This window comes from Rhipicephalus microplus, chromosome 9 (assembly GCF_043290135.1).
Source record: "Rhipicephalus microplus isolate Deutch F79 chromosome 9, USDA_Rmic, whole genome shotgun sequence".
NCBI classification, from domain to species: domain Eukaryota; kingdom Metazoa; phylum Arthropoda; class Arachnida; order Ixodida; family Ixodidae; genus Rhipicephalus; species Rhipicephalus microplus.
In genome coordinates, this window is record NC_134708.1 from 71,916,915 (window position 1) to 71,941,450 (window position 24,536).

The 24,536-nt window shown below is 46.2% G+C and overlaps 1 protein-coding gene across 4 annotated transcripts in view; it reads right to left on the reverse strand.

Annotated features, from left to right (window-relative positions):
* Window positions 1-18,814, reverse strand: part of LOC119163251 (uncharacterized) — a 37,055-nt gene extending 18,241 nt beyond the window's left edge. For 2 of the 4 annotated variants that reach the window (XM_075873812.1, XM_075873809.1), the window contains exons 1-2: window positions 18,625-18,814; window positions 3,293-3,782 (exon numbers count right to left, since the gene is read on the reverse strand). In XM_075873812.1, coding sequence (XP_075729927.1) covers window positions 3,293-3,782; window positions 18,625-18,805 — 671 coding nt within the window. In that variant the 5' untranslated portion in view covers window positions 18,806-18,814. Of the gene's footprint in view, window positions 1-3,292; window positions 3,783-6,234; window positions 6,471-15,370; window positions 15,630-18,624 lie in introns of those variants that run through there. The other 2 variants (XM_075873810.1, XM_075873811.1) reach the window with 2 other exon arrangements.
* Window positions 18,815-24,536: the final 5,722 nt, after the last annotated feature.

Genomic DNA, 24,536 nt, shown 5'->3' on the forward strand with positions numbered 1-24,536 from the left:
CCTGTATTGCCAACCCCGCTTTTGCGTCGCAACTGTGAGAACGATCCTGCATGACGCGTCGCAACCTAGTCGCCCGGGCACCGCCATTTTGATTTGACATTTGGCAGTCTTGGCCTGGCTTGGCTATAAAAGATTCTACAAAAAGCTGCAGGCGAGTTGGAGAGGCCACCCCTAGATGGCCATTTGTGAAAAGTGCTATCACCATCATCACTGTGCTTACAACGTAAGTTTCACTACGAAATGCCGGAAGTGCACGACAGTCCCACCCACCGTGGTCCCACCGATGCATGTTGTGGCTCATCTTCAGTTGCTGTTGTGTACGCTAAGGCTGTTACTGTTGAAATTGTCAACGTAATCTATGACAATTTCGGTGCTCGATGCCATGCATTACGTCGCATCAGCGAGGAGTGCAGTGAGCGCGTCAATTTAGAGCACTGTTTCGCAAGGTGTAGATTCCATGTGGACAGTCCAGGAAAGCCTGCCATCGAAGCTCTACAATCGGAAGCAGCCTCTTGAGAGCAAGAGCTCAATGAGGCAATGAATGCGATGAGTGCCACGGGTACGACGTACGACTACATTGCTGTGGATACTGCAGTCGCGACATCGGACTGCCAGACAATCGCACAGATCGTTGCAAACTCAATTGCAACTGAAGACGAGGACATGGATGACGACGACGAGCACAAGCCTCACGATTCTGAAGAGTTGGCAGTGGAGTCAACCGATCTCAACTTTGCAGGAGCCGTCGCAGCCCTGGAGTACTTCGCAGGTACGTCGCATACCAAAGCGACGCTGAAAGCAATGCGGCCTTCCAGATTACTGAGAAACGTATGGTGCTTACCAGCGAGCGAAAGAAGCGGCAGTCAACTATCTTGAATCATCTAAGTCATAGGTTCATCTTTCCAAAATAAATTGTTTGTAGTCAAGGCACCGGAGCTTTCATTCATTTTCGAAGCTTTCTTCACTCTTGCGTTTTCTCGGCTGTTACATTTTTCTTACCCAGTCCGCTGGACAATGTATGAACGGGGTCCCACTGTGCTCACATTACGCCAAATCATCCTGCTACAAGTCATTAGCACAAATTGAAGGACGTCCCATTCGACAAACAAAAAGTGCACCAGCATGGCACATTCTTGACCATGCCTGCGATGTAATGAAGACAATAATCAAAGAAGCATTCGTGTTGTTGTTGATCAGCCATCTTTTACTATAGCTTCTTCAATTGTCATCTTTTAGCTCATGATTAAAGCGTGAAAAGTATTGGCGCAATACAATGAAGCTTTGCAGTGGCCAACCAGTGGCTCTTCATTCCAGCAGTGAAAAGCTGGCTTCCACAACAATAGTGGCAATGTTAATCGTTATTTTTACCTAGCACCTCTAGCAAAGTGCCATGGGTATAAGAGTAGGCCAAAATTAAGACCTATGTACAAAACAAAGTCGCGGGCAATGCAAGACCCACAACCAGGAGTCGACGCCTGTCCCAAAACCAGCGCAACAAAAATTTTTTCTTCTTCAAACCCCTCAATGTGTAGGAGCCACAGCCGATTGCACATAAATGATATGTGTCAATACATAATTCTTGCTGTTTCACCATCTTTACCACATTGTCATGTGGCAAAGATGGTGAAACAGCAAGAATTATTTTTCCTTTTCTCATTTCCTTTTCTTTTGTTTTCTGTTTCCTTTATAACAGATGCAATAACAGTAGGGGAAGCGGTTGTGAATTGCTGCTTTACTGTCCGTAGTACAACAAAGTCTATAATAGGTCTAAACTACGTGGGGACATCAATTCGCTGTGTTTTATTTGCCATTCGAGCACAAGACATAGTTTCTACATCAGGGATTAAGGCCCTGACCTAAATACTACATCAGCATGCATCATGGCCTTGGGCATTTTCTTTTTATGCGCGTGCATGTTGGCCACTTCTTTTAATTCAGCTGTGCACTGCATTCTCTAGAAATGCTAGGGCTACTTAGACTGTCTAGCATTGCTATGAGGCTGGCGGTACGTCATCAACAAAGACCAATCAGAATGTGCAGTTGTAAGCCAACAAAAGGAGCCGACCATGGCTCACCGTGGCATGTAGCAGCACAACGCAAAAGCTATGGTAGCTAGGCTATGCAACAATATGCAGACACAGAACATATGTTGGTTACTTGAACAGAGTTATGTGACTGACTATGACTTGAATATGATTTTAACTATGAAAAAGTTATGTGAATGACTTTGAACAGCCCACCCTCATGCACTAAAATCCAGCCTCCAAGTACCACTGTAGAATAACTTGCTATTGCGAAATGTAGCAAATAACACAGGCGAGAAAAGCAGCAATGGCTACAGAAAATCAGGCACCGTTCTAAAACAATGCCAACGCACGACTTTAATGTTTCAGAAATCTAACCAGTGGTTCCAACACAAGATAAGATGATAACTGTCAGCTATGGCGGTTGGGAAGCGTTCAGTGTTATGCAAACACCAGAGCTCATGTAGTTCACATTTTTCTAGTGATTGACAGAAAGCCGTATCCAGTGAAGTTACAGAGCCACAAAACTGCTTATATGACTATATGAAAAAAAAAACCAAAAAACAATGAAATTAGGTCAAAGAATGCGCCATGTTGAAAAGCTTCCAATATTCAAGTTTCAAGATGGGAATCTGTTGATAGAAAAAATTATTGAAGTAAATGATTCAGGGCACTTTGGTGCTTTCAAGCATTGTGGCTACAGCTTACATAGTCCAAATCTTAATTTAAAGAAGAAGATATAAAAGAGAAAGCAGATATGACTTATGTCATTTACTGCCCCTTTATCAAAATGATCACCTCTCTTGTAACAACTATAAGGATTACTGCTGCAAACTTAACTCGATAGAAACACTCTGAGGGGATGCAGCATTAAGCATTGTGGTCCCGCAAACCGTCGTGAAATTACAGAGGCATACGACAGAGTCTGACTTCTTAACGAAGCTAAATGATCTGTAGCACATCTTGCTTTTCTCTGCTTTCTTGTTTCTTTGTTTTTCTACAATGTTTGTATGTATTCGCATATATCTTGAGCTTTGTGCCACTGTATGTCATGCACTGCATAATTTCATTCGTATTCACTGACTGTGTTCCAAATCGTGTGGTCGCAATCTTATGTGCATAACTCAACGCAAGATTTTTAGCACATGAAGCTTGTATGTCGTGCACTCATGCTAGTGGGTTCATTCTAGAATCAGCGTAAGCACAGCAAATAAGTGAATAGACAAAAACAAATAAACAAGCTCAGTGGCACGTCACCGACTACTCACACCATGGGGCACAGGTGGCAACGATATCCAGGATGGTCTTGGTGAACTGTTGTGTGACCTCGAAGCACGCTCCCGCTGACGAATATCTTGCTGCACAGTGCGCAGCAGAACCGATCCTTATCGACGTGCATGCTCTCGTGCTCCGCCAGGTCCTCCCGGCACACGAAGGTGGCGCCGCAATTATGACACCAGAACGGCGAGTTCCACGAGTGCGTGACCGAGTGCTGAAGCAGGACTTCCGCACTGCTGAAGTATTGCCCACACTGTCCACACTTCTGCAAACCACTGTTTCCGTCTAAGCTCTCCACATCTGGTGCTACGTCTGTCGCTTCGATGGGAACATCTTCCGAGTCCTTGGACACCTCCTCTCCTTGGGCACCTGAAGTCCAGTTTGTGACAGTGTCGTCCCTTCCTGTGTCTGTTGTGGACGCTTCGTCAGAGCTGGATGGGGGTTCCTCCTTGATAAAAATGATCTTGGGTACTTCGAGTCCTGCATACAAGAAGAAAAAAAAAAAGATCGAAGCGACTAGCTCGTGGATTTGATCACACACCTTTTCCTGTTAAGAAACAACTTTTGAAAGTCATCAAAGCTATCGCGGCTACATGAAACAAGGAAAACCTTATAAATTTGTAATTTGGTAATTTAATTTTTTTGGCTACTTCACTGTAATTAACACTCTTACAGAGGAATTCCAATGCCTTTGTGTAAACTTTATTGACTTATAAACACTGCCTATGTCCTCTTTCAATACAAAAAATGTAATTATCAATTTAGTAACGACACAAAAGTGCTTCGTAGTTCATGGATCGCCTACCACTCCTGTGCAACATGTGATCACCAGCCTACGTCCTTTCGAAACAAACTGAATCTCAACGAAAAAAAAAAAGTGACAAATTACAGAAGGGGTACCAGAATCGTTTGATACCACTTTTCAATAAACTAACAAATAGCAATACATTGATACAAGTTGATACAAAAGCAGTTTGTGTAATCACGCGGCCAATACAAATACTCTAAAACTGTGCATAAAGGACACAGATAAAAGACACAACCCTGTGAGCTACTTATGGCTTGTTCATTGAATAGCACAATAGCATCCAACTGGAGTAAAAATCCATTCACATGTTACCTCGCGCTTGCCACAAAACAAAACACGCAACTTTTCGAGTGGTTTCGAACCAGTACAAGCAGCAGGACTACAAGCAGCAGGACTGCATGCATTCATTTTCATAGCATAAGCCAGACTATGAGCTCGAGGACACACGCAGGTACAACTACAAAGAAGAAATGAGGTTACAATGCAGTCATACTTTCCGTATTTCATTTTCAGATTTATCGGTATACTTCAAAAAAGTTCAGTAGTGCAGTGACAGCACTTTAAAAGGCAACAGCAAGAAAACAGTGCATACTAGAGAAACTGTACTGGCGCAGCACATTAGAAGCACCCCTTACAATTTTATTTACAGGCGTCATTTGAGAACCCAGATAAAATTGTCAGCGCCACCTAAATCTTGTCACGTCATTCCCTTTTACAAAATATTTGGCGGATTTTCAGACTCCAGTTTTAAAGGATATACAAAAGGGAAAAGTAATGTTTATTTCGCTACCGAATTACCCTCTCACGATATCAAAAGCGCGGCCCTTGCTGCATGAAGGCATCTGGTAAGTGAGAAAACGCCGCCAAGTAAAGCGCATGTGGCAACACTGCCGTGACATTCCCGCACCTATTTGCTGCAATGCCGCTGATAGAAAAGGCATTGTCGCTGCAATGTCGCTGATAAGAGAGGCATTGTCACTGATTTTGATGGCCTCTACTAAGGACTAGATATCAATGGGTAAACATAAAGCGCATTGTTCGCTGACAGAACCACAGACCTAACACACTAAGTCTAAAAATTTCACAGAGCCAATTTAGTCGAAATATGAGAGAGCACTTTCGTATTCCATAACATCCCGCTGACAGCCCCATGCAATGATTTCAGCACCAAATTTAGAAATTTATCTTTGACCTTAGTTTTTATTTCCATCAGCAAACCTATGATAATGAAATCAATTGCAGTAGAGTTTTAAAAAAATATTTGACCAGTCTATATTGATTCGTCGTTTCACCTTAGCGTTCCTCCAAGAGCTAAAAGATACTTTGTAGAGTAGAAAAAATACCGCACACAGTCAAAATTTGTGCGGAGCAGTAAACATTAGCTAAACAAAACAAAAACCCACATAAACTTTGTACAACAAAACTGGAATAAATTTACACAAATAATATGAGAAACAAAACTTACAAAGCTGTGGTTGAATGACTTTCTCAAAATAGCCATTCACAGACTTAATCTAGCCAACAAACAATAAAGCCGACGGAAACATAGTGGACAGTATCGTTTGCTTTGAGAATTAATTAAACTAGGAAAACATGGGGAATCTGAAGAATAACTTGAATGTTTCATCGACTTTAAACATTTTTGTACACTACAGCTAAAAACAAATGATTTCCGTGGCTTCACTGTTTGTTGGTTTCATAATAACCCCTAGATCAATTCGCATGTTTTCATTCCCAGACTTGAGGCACATGCGGTGCATCACACCGAGCTTATTACAGATACACACATGAATGAATCGTTTGTGGCGTGTACCTACAGTTGCCAAATCTGACTTCACCACATTACTCCCAGGTTTTTAATCAGCAAACATGATGAGAAGAGCAACTGCCCGCAGTTTACGTGGGTGGCAAAAAAAAACAGTGAAACATCAATGCAAGATGCCTATAGCTGAAAATTAAGATGGTCTCATAGCCACGAAATGGACAATGAAAAAGCCCAAAGACAAAAATAAACACACTTGCACAGAATAACAGAATAAAGAAAAGCGAGTATGATAAATAGCCAAAAGGGAGTCAAATCAAGGGAACTTCTCAGTGACGATAAGAAGCCAGAGCGACATAAACTTAATTCTTTGGAGAGACTGCTGCTAGCAATAGCCATGTCTGCAGAGCGTACAGCAACATGCTGGTCAGAGGCCATGATCACAAAATGAGCGCAGTTCACTTATTCACGGGACCTCCTGACACACACAATTGGTTGTCATGAACAGTGACAAGCTTTGGCAATGCTTGGGGCTGTTGTTTCAAAAATATGTGTGAGATGAGGACAATGCTCTTGTAACAGCCATGGTCGGCAGAACCTGTAAGACATAGAATACCCGAAAGTCAGAGTGAGGTCAACAAAAGGCCTTGTGCAGTGAAAACTTATTGTAACACAGTCACATCTGATTCGAAAATGGCTTTGCTATATCGCAATATTCGTTACAAATGTATATTTAAAAGGCCATATCAATGGCAAGACTATTCTAAACTTACTTTATATGTCTCACTCTACAGGGCATTAATGTTGAAAAAAAAAAGGGGGGGGGTAAATGAGCATAATGAAAAGTGCACTATGCACAGTTATATTTTAATTTAAAAAAAAATGTTAGCTCCACACACAGAACAACCATCACCTTAGAAGGACAGTTGTGCTAGCTGGTTTTCCCTTGAACCGTGAGTACAATTTTCTTGGCAAACGTAAACACTACAGATTGACATCTAAGGTTTGACACAACTACCTAAAACAAGGATCTCAAACATGCGTACCCCTACTGGTGGCCTGCGGTCTTCACAAGATTGTCGAATAATCCTTTTTTTTTTTATTCTCTTTGTAGCTATCTTCATGAGCTATGCAGATGCGCCTGGTCCCAAGAATTCTTTTCGTGAGACACCCCATGCGGTCACATTGTGTTAAAACATAACTATGGGACAAAACCTTCGTACGTCAGAATCCTGCCCTATGTCAGAACGTTGGCATATTTTTCAAAATATGCTGTCAGGTTCCCTTCAGATGTGACCTATATGCGACATGGGGGAAATGTCTTCCTTTACCGGCAATGTTAGATGACATTTTGTTCAAACTCGCCCTTCTCTCACGACTGAGAAATTCTCTCACTCCCTCTCATGTACTCATTCCTTGCCCACAAAGTCATTGCATCGTTCGCCAGACAAACTGGAGCATGTCCGCTGGTAGCAGAGCAGAAGAGGAAGGCGGTGAAGGAGAAGGCAAAGATGTGTGCCAGGTTATGATGATGACCACTTGTTATCTATAACACACAGCTAACCTTGACTCTTAACGCTCTAGTAACCGCCGAGGTTTTATTTCTCACAGCCACAATATGATAATGAGGGATGCCGCAGTGGAGGGCTCCAAAAATTTTGACCGCCTGGTGTTCTGCAACGCACGCCGAATGTACACAGTCCTCCAGCATTTAGCCTCAATCAAAATCCCTCTGCTGCAATCAGGATTCAATTCCATGACCTTTGGGTCACCAGCTGTGCGCCATAACCACCACTAGACCATGGAGAGTATGAGCAGAAGAACTGTACTTAATTGGATCATAACTTATGTAAGTGCTAAAGGCACGTACGTAAGACGAGCGAAGGACACAGGACAAGCACTTGTCCTGTGTCCTTCGCTCGTCTTACGTACGTGCCTTTAGCACTTACATAAGTTATGATCCAATTAAGTGCAGTTCGACAAGCACTTGTCCTGTGTCCTTCGCTTGTCTTACGTATGTGCCTCTGGTGCTTACATAAGTTATAGATCAGCAACTAGCCCGAACCCAGTGCCTCCCAAGTTACAATTGGGGATGACATGTTCCTGAAAAATAACTTTCCCGTGGATTTTCACTGTGCGACAAAGAAAACAAAATAGTTTATACATGCACCATGATAACGGTGCATGCCTGAAGCAAGCAGGCCAGGAATTAGGCCAGGCTATGCAAGCATACTACAATGACTATATGTGCAGCAAAGTCTTCAGTTTTGTGGAAAAAAACATGGGCTCATTTTGTCATTTGCAGCACCCAAAGTTCTGGTATGAGACTTCACTGTAATCCTGATTCTGTTGGTTGCGATATGCGATACTCGGTAAAAAAAGTAAGATAAACGTATACTTCTTCCTGTATGCTGTTGTGACAGGTGATAGCCAGCTTTTGTCATGGTTAATTACACGCAACAAGTTAAGGTTATGGCCAACATATGGGCAGACAACTAGATCATGATGCCACCAAGATGCAGGGTTTCTCGCTCACTGGTTTTCGGCAAACTTTCCACGCACAGACTTTTGTGTAGTGAGAAACTTGTATGCTTTAATGAGTATTAAAAAGAAGTGTAACAATTTTCTTGAGCAGTAAGGAATGTGCTAAGCGGACATGACTGTAGTGCTTCCCGTCGCTGCTTTTGTGCCTGTTAAAATCCAAAGAGTCGTGAATATGCACATGAGCATTTACAGAAATACACCAAGAACGTAATATTAGATTGACACAGTATTGCTATAGGCATCCATGCACTGCAATGATTACTTCTGCAAAATTCATCCAGTACATTCATTGATGGCAATATAAAAACAGCTACATTGGCTACAACATTTCCTGTTCCTCTTTCAAATTTGGATATGTTTATTCTACACCCTCCCAATCTCGGCTAAGCCACCTCGAGGAACATGGCACGAAAATTCTTTGTTATATGCGGTACTTAGTGAAATCAGGTTTCCTTAGATCGAGTTTTAACTGTAGTCGGCCAGTGCTCGATCGGTGTCAAATGGGCCCTGGTAATTCACTTTTCAGCAAAGTTCTGCGAAAAGCGATGTAGTAGGTTGCAGCACGGGTTTCAAGGCGCTGCAACCAACGGCTTTAGCGCATCAAATGAGCTCTCACCTGGGAATTCCTCGGTGCTCCCTCCATGAAACGATCTTACCTCTAAAATTACAGGCCGCAGGGTGTGGACAGTGCATAGGTTTCAAGATTATAATACGCATTTTCAAAGTGTGTTTTCTGGTTCTAGTACATACGTACCAAACGGTAAAGTGTTCAATCCATCTAAAGCATCTGTAATGATGACAAAGCGGCGATCGTGCTCGGCGCATACCTGGGAGAGACGAAAGACGACGAAGACGAAGTCAGAATAAGAACAGCCGGCCTGCAGCAAAGGCGTTGTCTCTTATTTCTCGTCGTTACAATGGCGCAGTCGCGAACTACTGACCCCGATATCCCTGCGTCCACTACACTTCGAAGTGGACGAGTGCTCTCGAACTCCCCACCGATCACGGACGGCGTCCAAGCCTCCACGGCGGCACCGCATCATGACTGCAGCGAGGCCATTTCTCGAGGCTTCTCTCTGTTCGCCCAAGAGCTCAAGACATCCGGGTTTGGCTGCGCCTCTTTTGGATCGTTCAACGAGAACGAAATTCCATATTTTCATGGATTCAAGGATGACCCTACCAACTGGGTAAGCGTGATAAACTCGGTTGCCCTTAAATACTCGTGGAGCGACACGATTAAGAAGTCGGTCGCTGAAGGACGTTTGCGAGGATCTGCCCAAGCGTGGCATCGTTTCCAAGGCAGTACATACGCTACATGGCAAACATGGAGCGCGGCCCTGATGTCCGCGTTTGCGCCGCTTCCGAGCGCTTACGACGACCGTTTCATGACCATGCGGTCACGCCGGCAAGGTGCAACCGAGGACGTCGCGACTTACATCTACGACAAGCTGGACCTTTTACAAGCTTGCGATATACAGTGGACCTCCTCCGCAGCCAGGCAGTACATCATCGACGGGATCCATGACTCGACGCACGCAGCCGTCTTGTCCGCCCACAACCACCCAGTCCACATCTCCACTTTCGTACGCCAGGCAATGGAGTTGCAGGACACGTCTCATCGCCGGGCGGCTGCAGTTGGCCCAAAGGAGCCAGCTTCACCGAGACGCGGATGCTATACGTGTGGCCGCATCGGGCATGGGTATAAAAGCTGCCCACAAAGCCAACCTCAAGCGATGCAATATCAATCACGCCCACTTCCAACCCTCAAGGTCCGCGTCGACGGCATCGGAGAACTGACAGCTCTCGTTGATACCGGAGCTCAACGTACGGCGTTGCTTCGCCGCCACGCCTCCGAACCTCTCCAGCCTTGGACTGAGCCACCACTGCGGGGTCTCGGTGGCGACGTACTACCGGTCGGTGCCCTAAACCTGCAACTCAACACCGAGGCCGGCAGCAAGTTTTTGTCCTCGGTGCCCGTCTTCGACGACCTGCCCACAGACATGGTTTTAGGGGCCGACTACCTGCTCTCCGGGGAAGTGCGCCTCACGGTGGAAGGAAGTACCGTCAACCTCCATCCTGTGGCTCCAAGTGTGCCTCCGGCGCAATCCCAAGGTGAGCTGACGACGCCACTTACACTTCCCGCAATACTCGAGAGGCACGCATCGCTCTTCGCTGATACTACTACTCAGCTTCCCGGAACTAGCGTGCTAGTGCACCATATTACTACCGACAATCATCCGCCGGTGTCCATACCGTTACGTAGATATGCCGAACGAGAGCGGATATTAATTGACCAGCAGGTGCAAGAAATGCTTGCCGCAAGCATAATCAGGCCATCTTCTAGCCCGTGGGCAGCACCTGTTGTCCTAGTCCGTAAAAAGGACGGCAATCTCCGATTCTGTGTTGACTACCGAGAGCTGAACAAGCACACCATACCAGACTCGTACCCGCTACCACGCATTGACGACGCTATTGACGCCGTACGAAAAGCGAGGTTCTTTTCGTCGCTAGATTTAAAAGCAGGGTATTGGCAGATCAACGTGGCTGAAGAAGATAAGTTTAAGACGGCCTTCCGAACACCATCTGGCTTGTACGAGTTTAATCGGATGCCGTTCGGTCTGCGAACTGCTCCAAGCACCTTTCAGCGTGCCATGAACACAGTGTTAGGCACACTGATAGACCGTGCCTGCGTCGTGTACCTCGATGACGTTCTAGTCATCGGGGAAACAGAAAAACAACATCTACAAAATCTCGACACGGTTCTGCAGAGGCTATACAACACCGGCTTTCGACTTAACCGCGAGAAGTGCCAGTTTGGGTTGACGACAATATCTTATCTTGGTTATCAGATATCTCATAATGGCGTACGACCCTTGCCTGAACGTATAGACGCCGTTGCCAAATACCCTGCACCAACATCTATAAAACAGCTCCAGGTATTCCTAGGAATGGCGTCATACTTGCGCAAGTTTGTACCGAGCTTTGCGTCAACTGCTGCTCCACTCACGGACTTACTGAAGAAAAACGCCCAATTTCAGTGGGGTCCTTTGCAGGATAACGCCTTCCAAACCCTCAAACACCAGCTTACACATAGCCCGGTGCTCTGCCACTTTAATGAAGATTGGATGACAGAAGTCCATACTGATGCGAGTCAGATTGGCCTGGGGGCGGTTTTACTTCAACGTGACTCGAGTGGGCGTGGGCACGTCATCTGCTACGCCAGTCGTAAACTATCGGACGCAGAACGGCATTATCATTCGAATGAACTGGAGTGTTTGGCTGTAGTATGGAGTGTGGATGAAAAGTTCCGCCACTACTTGTTTGGCCGACACTTCACGGTAGTAACAGACAACTCCGCGATTGCGTGGATGTTCCAGAAGCAGCACCTCAAGCACAAGTTTGCCCGATGGATTGTTCGGCTCCAAGACTATACGTACGACATCCGTCACCGTGCTGGAGCACAAAATCAGCTTGCGGACGCTTTATCGCGAAATCCGATCGAGGAGTTCTCCACACGAAATCGAGAAACCTGGATCCTGTTTTCTCAACAGGACGTGACCAAGGCTCAGCAAGCCGATGGAAGACTCGCATCCGTTATAGACTCCATTGGCGATGCGGGACGCAATGCCAAGTTTGTCTTACGTAATGGAACGCTGTATCGGCGTCACTGGGCCGATAAAAGCACCGAGTGTCATCTCCTGGTCATTCCTGACACCTTAAGATCGAGCGTACTACGCGCCATCCATGACACTCCCGAGGGAGGCCATGTTGGCTACAGAGCCACCTTACGCAAGGCACAAGAACGTTTTTGGTGGCCGAAAATGGATAAAAGCGTGCGTTCATACGTTGCCAGTTGCGAGATTTGTCAGCAACACAAACGACGTCCTGGAGCTCGACATGGACTTCTTACGCCGATCAAGCCTCCAGAGACAATTTTCCACACGTTGGGCATAGATCACATCGGGCCTCTTCCAATGACGACAGCGGGCAATCGTTACATTATACTCGCTGTGGACTACTTGTCCAAGTTCGTAGAGGTCGCGGCCGTGCCTTCGCTTGCTGCTAGCCATGTCATCCGATTCCTGAAAGATCGCTTCGAATGGCGACACGGTCTTCCTAACAAGTTGATCTCCGACCGGTCGACCACCTTTCGCAGTCGCGAGCTCCGCACTTACCTACAACAAGCTGGAGTGGACCATCACTTCGCGTCGGCATACCATCCGCAGGCGAACGGACTGGCCGAAAGGTCGAACCAGACTATCCAGGCTAGACTCGCACCGTACTGTAAGAATCACAAACGAGGTGAGGCCGACTGGGATGATCATCTCCAAGCAGCTGCGTACGCAGTGAACACGGCGGCACACAGCTCCACAGGAATTTGCCCCTACGAGATTGTCTATGGTCAGCTCCCGCAACTGAATGCTACGTTCGGTTTGGACACTCCCGTTAAAGTAGGGCGTTCCGCTGCACGCCAGAGACTTTGTCGCGATATCCGTGTGGAGGCGCGTAGGAGGATTGTGCATGCTCAACAGGCACAAAAGCGATACTACGACCGACGCCACCGTCCCGCGCCGAAATACAGTGTAGGTGATGAGGTGTGGCTACAGCGAGGTGCGCCATCGTCTTCAAACAAACTGCACCCAAAGTACGACGGCCCTTACATTATTTCTGAGCGCTTGGGAGATAACACTTGGCGAGTACGATCCACAGCTTCTGATACGCGCAGAGACAAGAGAAAACGGAATAACTTTGCGGTGCATGTGTCGCGGATGAAGAACTGCATACGGCGGCAAACGTGACATTGGTTTGTGTTTTTCTTACAGGAGTAGACCAGCTGCAGCGTGGCCGAGTGTAATGATGACAAAGCGGCGATCGTGCTCGGCGCATACCTGGGAGAGACGAAAGACGACGAAGACGAAGTCAGAATAAGAACAGCCGGCCTGCAGCAAAGGCGTTGTCTCTTATTTCTCGTCGTTACACATCTTTTGTGTCTTACTCTGGCGTATTCGCGATGCTTTTAAACCTTAAGTCCAAAACATCGTGCGGACCGGATGATCTGCCAAATATGTTTCTAAAAAGGTATGCTGAACAAGTCGTAAAATTCCTGTATAAAATTTTTTGTGTTTCATTGTTGTCATCAAAGCTACCAGGTGACTGGAAGGCCGCTCACATTAGTCCCGTATTCAAAAAAGGGGACCGTCTTTCTCTTCAAAACTATCATCCTACATCTCTAACGTCATCCTGCTGCTGTAAATTAATTGAACATATAATTGCCACCCAAATAGTAAACTTTTTGGACCAACATTCTATTTTGACACAATTTCAACACGGGTTTAGAAAGGTATACTCAACAGTAATGCAATTGGTTACAGTAATCCACTCTTTTGCACTAAATCTTGATAACAATAAGCAAACTGACATAATTTTCTTAGATTTCAGTAAAGCGTTCAACAGAGTACCTCACGATAAACTGATTCAAAAACTTAAGCGTATTGGCCTTCCAGACATTCTCGTAAACTGTATTGCCGGATATCTTACTAACCGGTCACAGCTTGTTGCCATTAATGACCACCGTTCACCATCTCTTCATGTCTCATCAGGTGTGCCCCAGGGAAATGTACTGGAGCCATTGCTTTTTCTCATTTATATCAACGATATTGTCAATGTCATAACACCTACAGTACAAACTAGATTATTTGCCGATGATTGTGTTTTGTTTCGTGATATTTACTCTATTCATGATCAAAACAAACTTGACACAAATCTTTCCAATATAGATCAGCGGTGTAATGAATGGGGAATGACCCTCAACGTAGACAAAAGTGTCTCTATGTGTCTGACACATAAAAAAAATCCGCTAGACTATATCTACCAACTAGGGCCGTCAACCCTGAGAGAGGTCACTAGCTATAAATATTTGGGCTTGATCATAACTAACAATTTATCTTGGAACGTCTACATAGACAATGTATGTTCAGCTGCCCTCCGAAAACTCGGCTTTTTAAGACATAAACTGTGTAACTGCCCTTCAAATGTAAAGCTTCTATGTTATTTTTATTTTGTAAGGCCTAAATTAGAATACGCCAGCACAGTGTCGGATCCTTATACTCATGTTTAATATTGATAAAATTGAGCGGGTTCAAAGAAAAGCAGTTCGTTTTATATACAACAAATACCATCTGATTCACCCTCTGCACTAATGACTGCAAATGGCATTCAGCCACTTGCTTCGCGCAGACTCAAACAACGGCTTGATTTCGTTTTCTTGCTACTTAACACTAAACTCGCCGTTGATCCATCACTGTATCTATCTTTCCTATCAACTAGGCAGACCCGACATCGCCATCCCAATTTGCTTACCCCATATTTCGCGAGAACTGATGTCTTTATGTATTCTTTCTTTCCAAGGACAGTGTCTGATAGGAACAAACTATGTGATCCCCATTCATTGTGAATTAAGTAGAGAGAATTGCATTATGTATGGTGCATGTTATTCCAGTTTTGTTTTATGTGATGTGCCCTTCCTGCTTGGACCATTTATGGTTCGCAGTATGTACTAAATAAAAATAATAAATTATACCATTTCTTGAGACAGAGGACGTTTTGCGCGCTGCATAGTGGGCCCCTCGGTGAATTTTCGGATTCCCGTGCAGCGCACAGTAGTCTCGGAGATAGCAGCTACTACAACGTCAAACAAACGACGCCGCGGGGCGCGATACGAGCGCGCACTTTCACTGGGTTCACTTTCGAAGGATGCCACTTCGGAACGGGCTTTCACACGGACCAAGGTATGAAAACACAACTAAACGGTGCTTTTCATTATATTTCGCCGCTGTATTTTGCGCTGCCTTTCTACCTGAAGGTGTTACGGTGTTCACTGTGAGCACGGTTCAGCAACGCGACGCACAAGCAAAATAACCTGAATGCTTTAGCCACTGAACACCTATACACTACCATTCGTTGATGTTCAGCTGAGCTGAGCATCAACAGACAACCACAGCCAGCAGAACACCTACCAGTTTAGCACAGCTCCACAGGCAACTCGCAGATAGAGGCGATGATGGTGTCGTTGGCGCTTCCGCTGTTGCCTGAACCCCTGCCTGGACATGCCTTGTGTGTACAGAAATTCCAGGAAGGGTTTAGCATAACTTCTTTGTTTAGTACAAGCAGAGAACAATAGACGGTCGGAGGAATGTAATAGTAGTGTGAGGTTTAACCATGGTTTAACAAAGAGCCTACATGAAAGAAAAAAAAAAAAAAGAGCTGCGGTGGCAGCAGCGTCGTCATAGCGCCAAGTATAAAAATGGCTTCCATGGCCTCTTCACGATGTCTTCAATATTTCCTGTTGTTTTTTGCTTAATTCCTTCGAGTAATTGTTTCTTCGCGGAACGAGAGACATTTGTAAGCACTTCCGTCATCACGGTAGCTGGCTCCCCGGTGGATGGCTCCTCTCCATCGTCCACATAGCCGATGCTCGCGGGTGAGGAGACACTTTCTTAGAGACAGAACGAAGGTTTATTTACATGATGGAAGAGAAATGGAACTGTACAGCGATTCAGCTTATGTACAAATGTCTTCGGCTTTTATAGCCCGTCGTTTTCTGTACACGGCAATCTGAAGAAGGCGGCGACCACTGTTACCGCGAATCAGGTAAATTTTACCCCCGTATTCAGAAACGCTACTTGACTTGAACTTGACTTGAGCCCCGCCGCGGTGGTCTAGTGGCTAAGGTACTCGGCTGCTGACCCGCAGGGCGCGGGTTCGAATCCCGGCTGCGGCGGCTGCATTTCCGATGGAGGCGGAAATGTTGTAGGCCCGTGTGCTCAGATTTGGGCGCACGTTAAAGAACCCCAGGTGGTCTAAATTTCCGGAGCCCTCCACTACGGCGTCTCTCATAATCAGATAGTGGTTTTGGGACGTTAAACCCCACATATCAATCAATCAATCAACTTGACTTGAAACCACCTTCAATGCAGTGCGTTCGCAGCGGGTCTGTGCGTTTGTGGTGCCTCGGCACGGCCTAGAAACAGAGCGTTCGAAACGCGTTTGTGCTGCATTGAAGTCGGTGACAAGTCAGTATCAAGTAAAGCAGCGTTTCTGAATACGGGGGTTAGTGTTTCACCCACGAGAAAGGATGCAGATATTGGACAGCTCGGCTAGTGAGGAACACGGGCAAAAATGTCCAATTGGTGGAGTGCACGAGCGCACCACACAATGATGCACCCGGCCCACGCCTTGAAGACATCGCAGGGTAGTCCGGTGGAGGGGGAAAGTGGAGCTCCTCTCGGGAGAAGATGGCCGCCGACACAAACGTCAGCCGCGGTACAGTGGCTAGAATAGGAAAGCGTGATGAACGGGCCGGCTAGCGCTTAACGCCTTGGGAGGAAACCGCTAGATGGCGCTGGCACACGTTTGGGAGCTAACTACCGAAAGGGCAAAAATGAAATAAGGAGGGAGGCATTTTACGATAATTCAAGGGGAAGCGCTTTACTGTTTGAAGCGAGATCGGGTTGCCTTAGAACGCGTAGTTATAAAGCAAGATTCAGTAAAGAAGAAGAACAATGCACATGCTGCGGGAAAGATAAGGAAACGGCGGAGCATGTTCTGATTGAATGTGGAGATATCCACCCAGGTGTACGTTTGGGCACGAGCCTACAGGAAGCCTTGGGTTTTAGGGACAACAATGGAAAGCTGAACACACCCGCGATTGAAATAAGTAAGAGACGGTTAGAGTATTGGTGGCAGAAAATTAGAGAGAAAGGACAAAAATAAATATTGGAAAAATAAAATATGGACAGTGTGCCGTAAATGGCAGAGAACTTAAGCTGAAAATTTACCTTTTTTCCATTAAGATAGAATTTATCGAAGTAGAGGCATTAGGCCAACATAAAAAAAAAAGAAAAAAGGTTTGTTTTTTTTGTTTTTTTTTTGTCGAGCCTGGTGGCATACTTGTCACCACCCCGTTATAAAGGGGACGCTCATAGCATCCATCCATCCATCGAGCCTGGTGGCATACTTGTCACCACCCCGTTATGAAGGGGACGCTCATAACATCCATCCATCCAGCATCCATCCATCCACGTCACCCAAGCTGGCGATGCGCTGCGCATGTATGAGACGGGAATCAAGCACGCGCGCGGGAAACGCGAAACATATAAAATATATTTTGTTGCTCGTGCATGGTTTCCAATTGCGACCGAGAAAATATGCTCATAAGCTTCTGGAATTACTGGATGCCTGCGCGGGTGCGCGACTGAACTGAAATATCGAAGGGGTGCCGAAAGTGAGCGCGTTACGGCACTGAAACATTTTATTGATGTGAAATGATAGAAGAGTGGAACGATGGACTAGGTAGTGAGCCACTCTTTGCAACACCTTCTACGGCGAACCATCATTTCAGGGACGAGAATCCCGAGTGGTATCTTAATCAAAACCTTTTATATTCTGCACACTGGTCATACAAGGCATTTCCGAGTAGTGACTCACTATCTGTTTACAACAATGCATACTTGATAATTGGTCGCGCGTCTTTCTTTTTTTTTTATTCCCAAGGAAAAAAGTTTTATACTTCACAAGCACCCCACAGAACATTGTTTCCTTTAAACTGAGAGCAGATGACGCGCCTTGGCTTCAGGTACTTCTTTTCACGGGAAGATGCTCGCTCCTTGTGGAGTGCCTTGTGTAAAGACGCAAATGGGTGAGCAGAAAAAAACGTGTTCACTTGATTGGTGAGGCTCGAACCATGTTGTGCGCAGCCCAGTGTGACATCTGTGTTTTGTTTTTGTTTTAATTCAGAAAAAAGGCTCTTTCAAGCTGTCACTGTCAAGCTCGTTGTCGCAAAACCACTTTGAAAAGGGGATTTCAAGGGCGTCTACAAATACGAAGAGATTCACGAAAAAGCCTACCAATAGGCGTCCGCACAAGGGTGGCAAAGGGGATGAGCACCCCCTAGTCATCTGTGAGGGGGACGCTAAATCTGCTCTATACATTACATTGACTAGGCAGCGGGGCACACTTTAAGTCATCTAAAGGGGGGGGGGCGCAAAATCTGCCCCATACCCTGAATTAATAGGGAGGGGGCGCACTGCAACGAACCTTCGCCCCCCCCCCCCCCCCCTGAACGACAAGCACGCCTATGGGCCTGCCCCTTTCTATGCGGACCATTTCGCCGTTCACAGTGAGCTCGAAGTGCCGGGAGATGTACATACCTCTCATCGAAGTGCAGCTTGCACACAGCCAAGTTTTCTTGAAGCGGCTTGTCAGCGCGCGGGATCGCTCTCCACCACTGCGCAGAGCTTTGTTCTTACTGACACCGAACAACCTGTCTTGTAGCCTGTAGTGCACCCCGGGACGAAGCAATGACTTCATTTTCGCGCCATGAGAGTGCATACAGAAGCATTGGTGTGAAAGTGCCACAGAATAAAAAAAAAAAAAAAAACGAGGACGAACGCGCCCGACCAACCTGTTGGAAACGTGCAAACAACGTGGATGGATGGATGGATAGATATGGCTGTACCCTTTAGATTAGGCGGTGGCTAGCGCCACCAAGACATAATACTCAATGAACCAAAAAATTAGATTTTTTTTTCTTTAAAAAGTGAGTTTGAGGATTCGTACCTTGCAGTAAAGGGTTTAATTTTCACTCGTGCCTTGACTTTAGCCCCCAATCAGATAACCTCCTCATAGTTAAGTCTACCCGCTTAAAGTCTATTTTGCCCTCCCGGTCCCTAAACCCCAGTGCTTTGAAAAAAATCTGCGCCATCATCCTGAACTATAGGGTGAAGCCCTTTACAGAACATTATCAAGTGTTCGGCAGTTTCTTCTTCCTCTCCACACGCACTGCATACTGTGTCTACCCCTTCGTATTTGGTCCGATATGTCTTGGTTCGCAGTACTCCCGTCCTGGCCTCAAACAGTAGAGAACTACCCCGAGTATTGTCATAGATCCTTTCCTTGGCAATTTCCTGCTTAAAAGTTCGATAGATCTCTAGTGCGGACTTCTTAATCATGCCCATTCTCCACATGTGAGTCTCCGTTTCCTTCACTTTCTTCTTAACCAAAAGTTCTTTTTGGTTTGGCCACCTGCTGTTTTCTAAGTATTTATCAGTCAACTTCCTGGTTCGCTTCCTTCATTTTGTATCGACATTTTTTATGTACAAGTAGCTGAAAACCTTCCTAGCCCAACGCTCCTCCCCCAGTTCTCTCAATCGCTTCTCAAATTTTATCTTGCTGCTAGCTTCCCTGCACTCAAATGATGTCCATCCCATATCACCTTGTACTCCCTGATTTGGTGTATTCCCGTGAGCTCCTAAAGCAAGCCTACCTATTCCACGTTGCTTAATTTCTAATCTTGCTTGAACTTCTGATCTCACGCACAAGACGGCATTGCCGAAGTCAGTCCAGGAACCATGACCCCTTTCCATATTCCTCTCACAACATCATACCTATTGTACTTCCACAGTGCCCTAATTTTCATGACTGCTGCATTCCTGTTACCTTTAGTCGTCACGTATATTTCATGTTCCCTCAGATACTCGGTCCCATTGCTTATTCATATGCCCAGATATTTGTATTTATCTGTTATCTCTAGCGTGACCTCCTGTGTTCTAAGCTCATTACCTTCGTTGTCATTGAAAATCATGACTGCTGATTTTTCCTTACTGAATCTAAAATCTAGCCTATCTCCCTCATTACCGCAGATGTCCATCAATCTCTGCAAATCTTTCTTGTTGTTGGCCATTAACACTATATCATCTGCGTACATTAATGCTGGTAGTGCCTGATCAATGAGTTTTCCTTGTTTGACTAAAGAGAGGTTGAAGCGCAGTCCACTTCCCTCTAATTTGGCCTCTAATCCTTGTAGGTACATCATGAATAATAAGGGTGACAGGGGACACCCCTGCCTAAGCCCCCGTTTTACCTCTGCAAGCTTGGATACCTGTTTTTCCCACTTTATAACTACCTTACTACCTTTATAGATATCCTTTAAAAGATTAGTGACTACATGTTCCACGCCTAGTGTGTCCAGTATTCCCCAAAATTCCTCTTGAACCATGCTATCGTACGCTCCCTTGATATCCAAAAACGCTAGCCACAGGGGCCTGTGTTCCTTTTCTGCTATTTCGATGCACTGCGTAGTGAGAACAGATTATCTTCCAACCTCCTGCGTTTCCGAAACCCATTCTGCAGTTCCCCCAGCACCCCCTCATCCTCTATCCATGCCTGCAGTCTTTCCTTTATAATCTGCATCGCCAGCCTGTAGACCACTGATGTCACTGTTATAGGACGGTAGTTGTTTATGTCAGCTTTGTCCCCCTTTCCTTTATAGATATCATGCTCATCCTGCTAAGTTTCCATCCATCGGGAACTTCACCATCGATTATTATTTTGCTGCCTGCCTCTCTCAAATCCTGCTTAGACTTCGGACCTAATGTCTTTATCAGCCTAATTGGAATGTCATTTGGGCCTGTTGATGTCCTACTAGGAACCCTTTTCTCAGCCCTTTTCCACTCTCGTTGTGAAAATGGAGCCATTGCACCACTTGATTCGTCCTTGTCTATTGTGGTGCATAAAGTACTTCTTTGTTGAAATTTTTCTGTAACCTTTGTTCTTATATATTCAATAGCTTCGTCCCCTTCTAGCCTAGCACCTTGGGCTGTAGTCATAAAACTCTGCTCTAGGCTCGTCTCATTTCTTAGGGAGTTTAGATGGTTCCAAAATTTCGCAGCTGCCTTTCTATCTTTTTTATGTACTTCTGCCAGCCACTGAGCTCCCTTTCTTCTAATCTTTTCATTGATCAGAAGGGATGCATCCCTTCTACAGCTTAGAAAGGTTTCCCATTTTCTTTCAACATCATCTGTTAGTTCACCCCGCTGCTTAGCATGTCTGTGTTCCCTAGAGGCTTCCTGACGTTTTGCTATGGCTCTCTTAGCTTCCTCATCCCACCAACTTTTGGGTTTGTGTGTTCTTTTCCGGGGTGACTTGTCACGCGTCTTAGCAAGCTCTAGCTCAAAGAGTCTAATTAGATTCGTGTATGTCCACACTGTTTTATTATCCTCCGTGATTACTTTCTCAATTTGTTTAGTGGCTATTTCAATTTGCCTTTCTGGATAAAAATTTTTTTCCTGTAGTTGCTCATCTTGCCTCCTTCCCACTTTCACTGCTCTTCCAAAACTTAGCTTGATACGTTTGTGATCACTACCCAGACTTCTGGAGCCACCTTCATCTATGTGCATTCCCCTGGGCTTATCATACATCCTATGTGACATCAGTGCATAATCTATTGTCGACTGCAGCCTTCCTAGCTCCCATGTTATTTGCCCTTCACACTTCTCGGTACTGTTGCAAATGGTCAAATCAAGCCTTTCACACATATCCATGATCATTTCGCCTGTCGGATCGGTATACCCGTCTATATCTTCTATGCGCGCATTCATGTCTCCTAGTATAATTGTCTCGCACTCTCTTCCTAACTCCTGAATGTCCTTTGATATACACTCTACCATTGCCTGGTTTTCCTCTCTGGCCTTTGCTCACGTCCACAAGTACACGAAACCAAGGAGTGTCATTTGACCTGCCACTTTTCCTTTTAGCCATAAATGTTCCTTGCACTCCTGCTTGACCCTTTGCCAGTCTGTACTTTTATGAATGAATGCCCCAATACCACCCCCTTTCTACTGCCTTCTGTTCTATTACAATATTCCCACGCGTAGTCCGGATTGTTCGGAGGTTGTTCCATGTCCCTGAGATGTGTTTCTACAAAACCGTATACCATCGGCATCTCTTCCCTTAGCTGTTCTTCTATCTCTTCCCACTTCAGCCTGTTCCTACCACCCTGCATGTTAATATACCCTATGTCTGAATTGGCTCGGCGCTCGTGGCTACGTCTATTTATGCCCCGGACCCTACCTATCTTAGATATTGGTGTCACTTTGGAATCGTATCTGTCCATACCACCTGTTTATCGGCGCGCTCCGATAAACGACTGCGCGCGCCCCCACGCGGCTCCTCCTCAGAGGCTTCAGTGCGCTCCCTAGGCGCTGCTTGCCGCTCATCACACTTCCCTATTCTAGCCACTGTAGCCGCGGTCCATGGCTGCGTTCAGCTACAGTGTTCCAGAACCTTCTCGAACACGGCAGTCCAAAGTGGATCTCCTCTGGGGAGAAGATGGCCGCTGATACAAACGTCAGCCGCTGTCCATGGCTGCGTTCAGCTACAGTGTTTCAGAACCTTCTCGAACACGGCAGTCCAGGCGCTCGATTCCTCAGAACGGCTGTGGCGATGTCATCCCACGCTTCCGAACCATCGGTTCTTTGTCAGGACCCCGCGTGGCGACAATGGCTGTGTGGAGAAGTTGACTCCCTGAGAACTGCGACAGTGATGCCGTCTGACGCTGTTCGACCCCGCTCAACAAAAAGATTATTCGTGAAGCTTCCGTTGATTGTAACCCGACCACGGTGTCGTGCTCTGTGCTTCCGACCAGGCACCAATATCGCTTTGAAAGCATTCTTGCAGACCGGCTCACGCACAATAGGCACCGCTCACTGACCAGAGGGAGCTGCGTTGCTCACACTGCCCCGTCTCGAAGCTTTTGACATTAGCCGTTAGGGGCACGCAGAAAAGAGACGCGTGCTCGCGTCCCCGAAGTATCCCGGGCACAATCCGCCAAACAGATGCAGGGCGCGAGACGCGCGCGTCACGTTCCATTTTCATCGATGCCTTCTCAAGGTTTCTTTTTTATCCGCTAAGCATTGTATTCTGGCGCTGCAGTCAGACTGGAAAACTCGACTGAATGGTGCCTATGGCGTCTGCTAAGACGAACTGCCTGGCCAAACGTAACACCGAGTGTTGCTGTAACCTGACCTTCAGTTTCCTGGCTACTTTAAGCCGGTAAAGAGTTTTTCGCTGTGCCTAGATGGCCGGACGCTGGGTCATCAAGACTCATCATGCATAGCCTGCAAGACGGAATCGTGAAGACTCTTCGGAACCACGAGAAGATATCGTGAGCCGGTCGCAGTATAGTTTTTTTTTTTGTACACTAGCCCATCGCGGGTGCAGAAGCGAGTCACTGATGATCTTGACTCGGTAGGAAGGAGCTGCTGTATGGTGCAGTCCCTTTGCTGCTCAGTCTTGAAGGCGTTGCTATCAGGAAATGGCAGGTCCAATGATGCGATGTAGGTGTCGAACTTGTCCGCATCACAGACCGTCGATGGAAGCTGTAGTCGCGAAAGGCAATCTGCATCAGCGTAACGACGACCACTTTTATAGTATTCCTGTAGACGGAGTGCCCAACGCGCTAGCCGACCAGGTGGGTCACGCATATTGACCAACCAGCTGATCGAATGGTGATCTGTCACGACGGTAAAGAGGCGTCCGTACAGGTAGGACCGGAAGAGCTGCACTGTGAAGACTACTGCGAGGAATTCTTGCTCTGTGACGGTGTAGTTACGCTCAGACTTGCTTAGCGAGCGACTTGCATACGCAACATGTTCTTTGTTATCCAAGCGTTGAACCAACATGGCGCCTACACCGACACCGCTAGCGTCTGTGTAAAGTTCTGTGGGAGCCAGCCGAGTCAGGATCCAAGTGTCGAAGAATCGGATGGGATGTCAAAAAGAACTTCAACTCAGAAAAAGCGGACGCATAATGCGGAATCAAGTAAACTGGCACGCCTTTCCAAAGCAGCCATGTGAGTGGGTGCGTGATATATTCAAATCCAGGAATGAATCGACGGAAGTACGAGCAGAAGCCCAAAAAGCTGCGCAGTTCTTTCGCCCAGGGAGGTTGTTTGAACGCCTCCACTGCGGCCGGCTTCGCGGGATCTGGTCGTATGCCTTCTTCGTTCTTCAAGTGTCCAAGGACGAGTATTTGGCGCTCTCCGAAACGACATTTCTTTGAATGAGTACCAAGCGTGGGCAGTTCAGCACGAGGTCGAGGCGTGTGTTGTGCTCACAGAAAGTGTGCCCAAAAATCACAACATCGTCCAGATAACACATGATTACTTCCCACTTCAAACCCCGCAGAATATGAAGCACTTAAAAGTTGCAGGCACACTGCATAGTCCGAACGGCATCATATTGAATTCAAAAAGTTCATCTGGGGTAACAAATGCCGTTTTCTC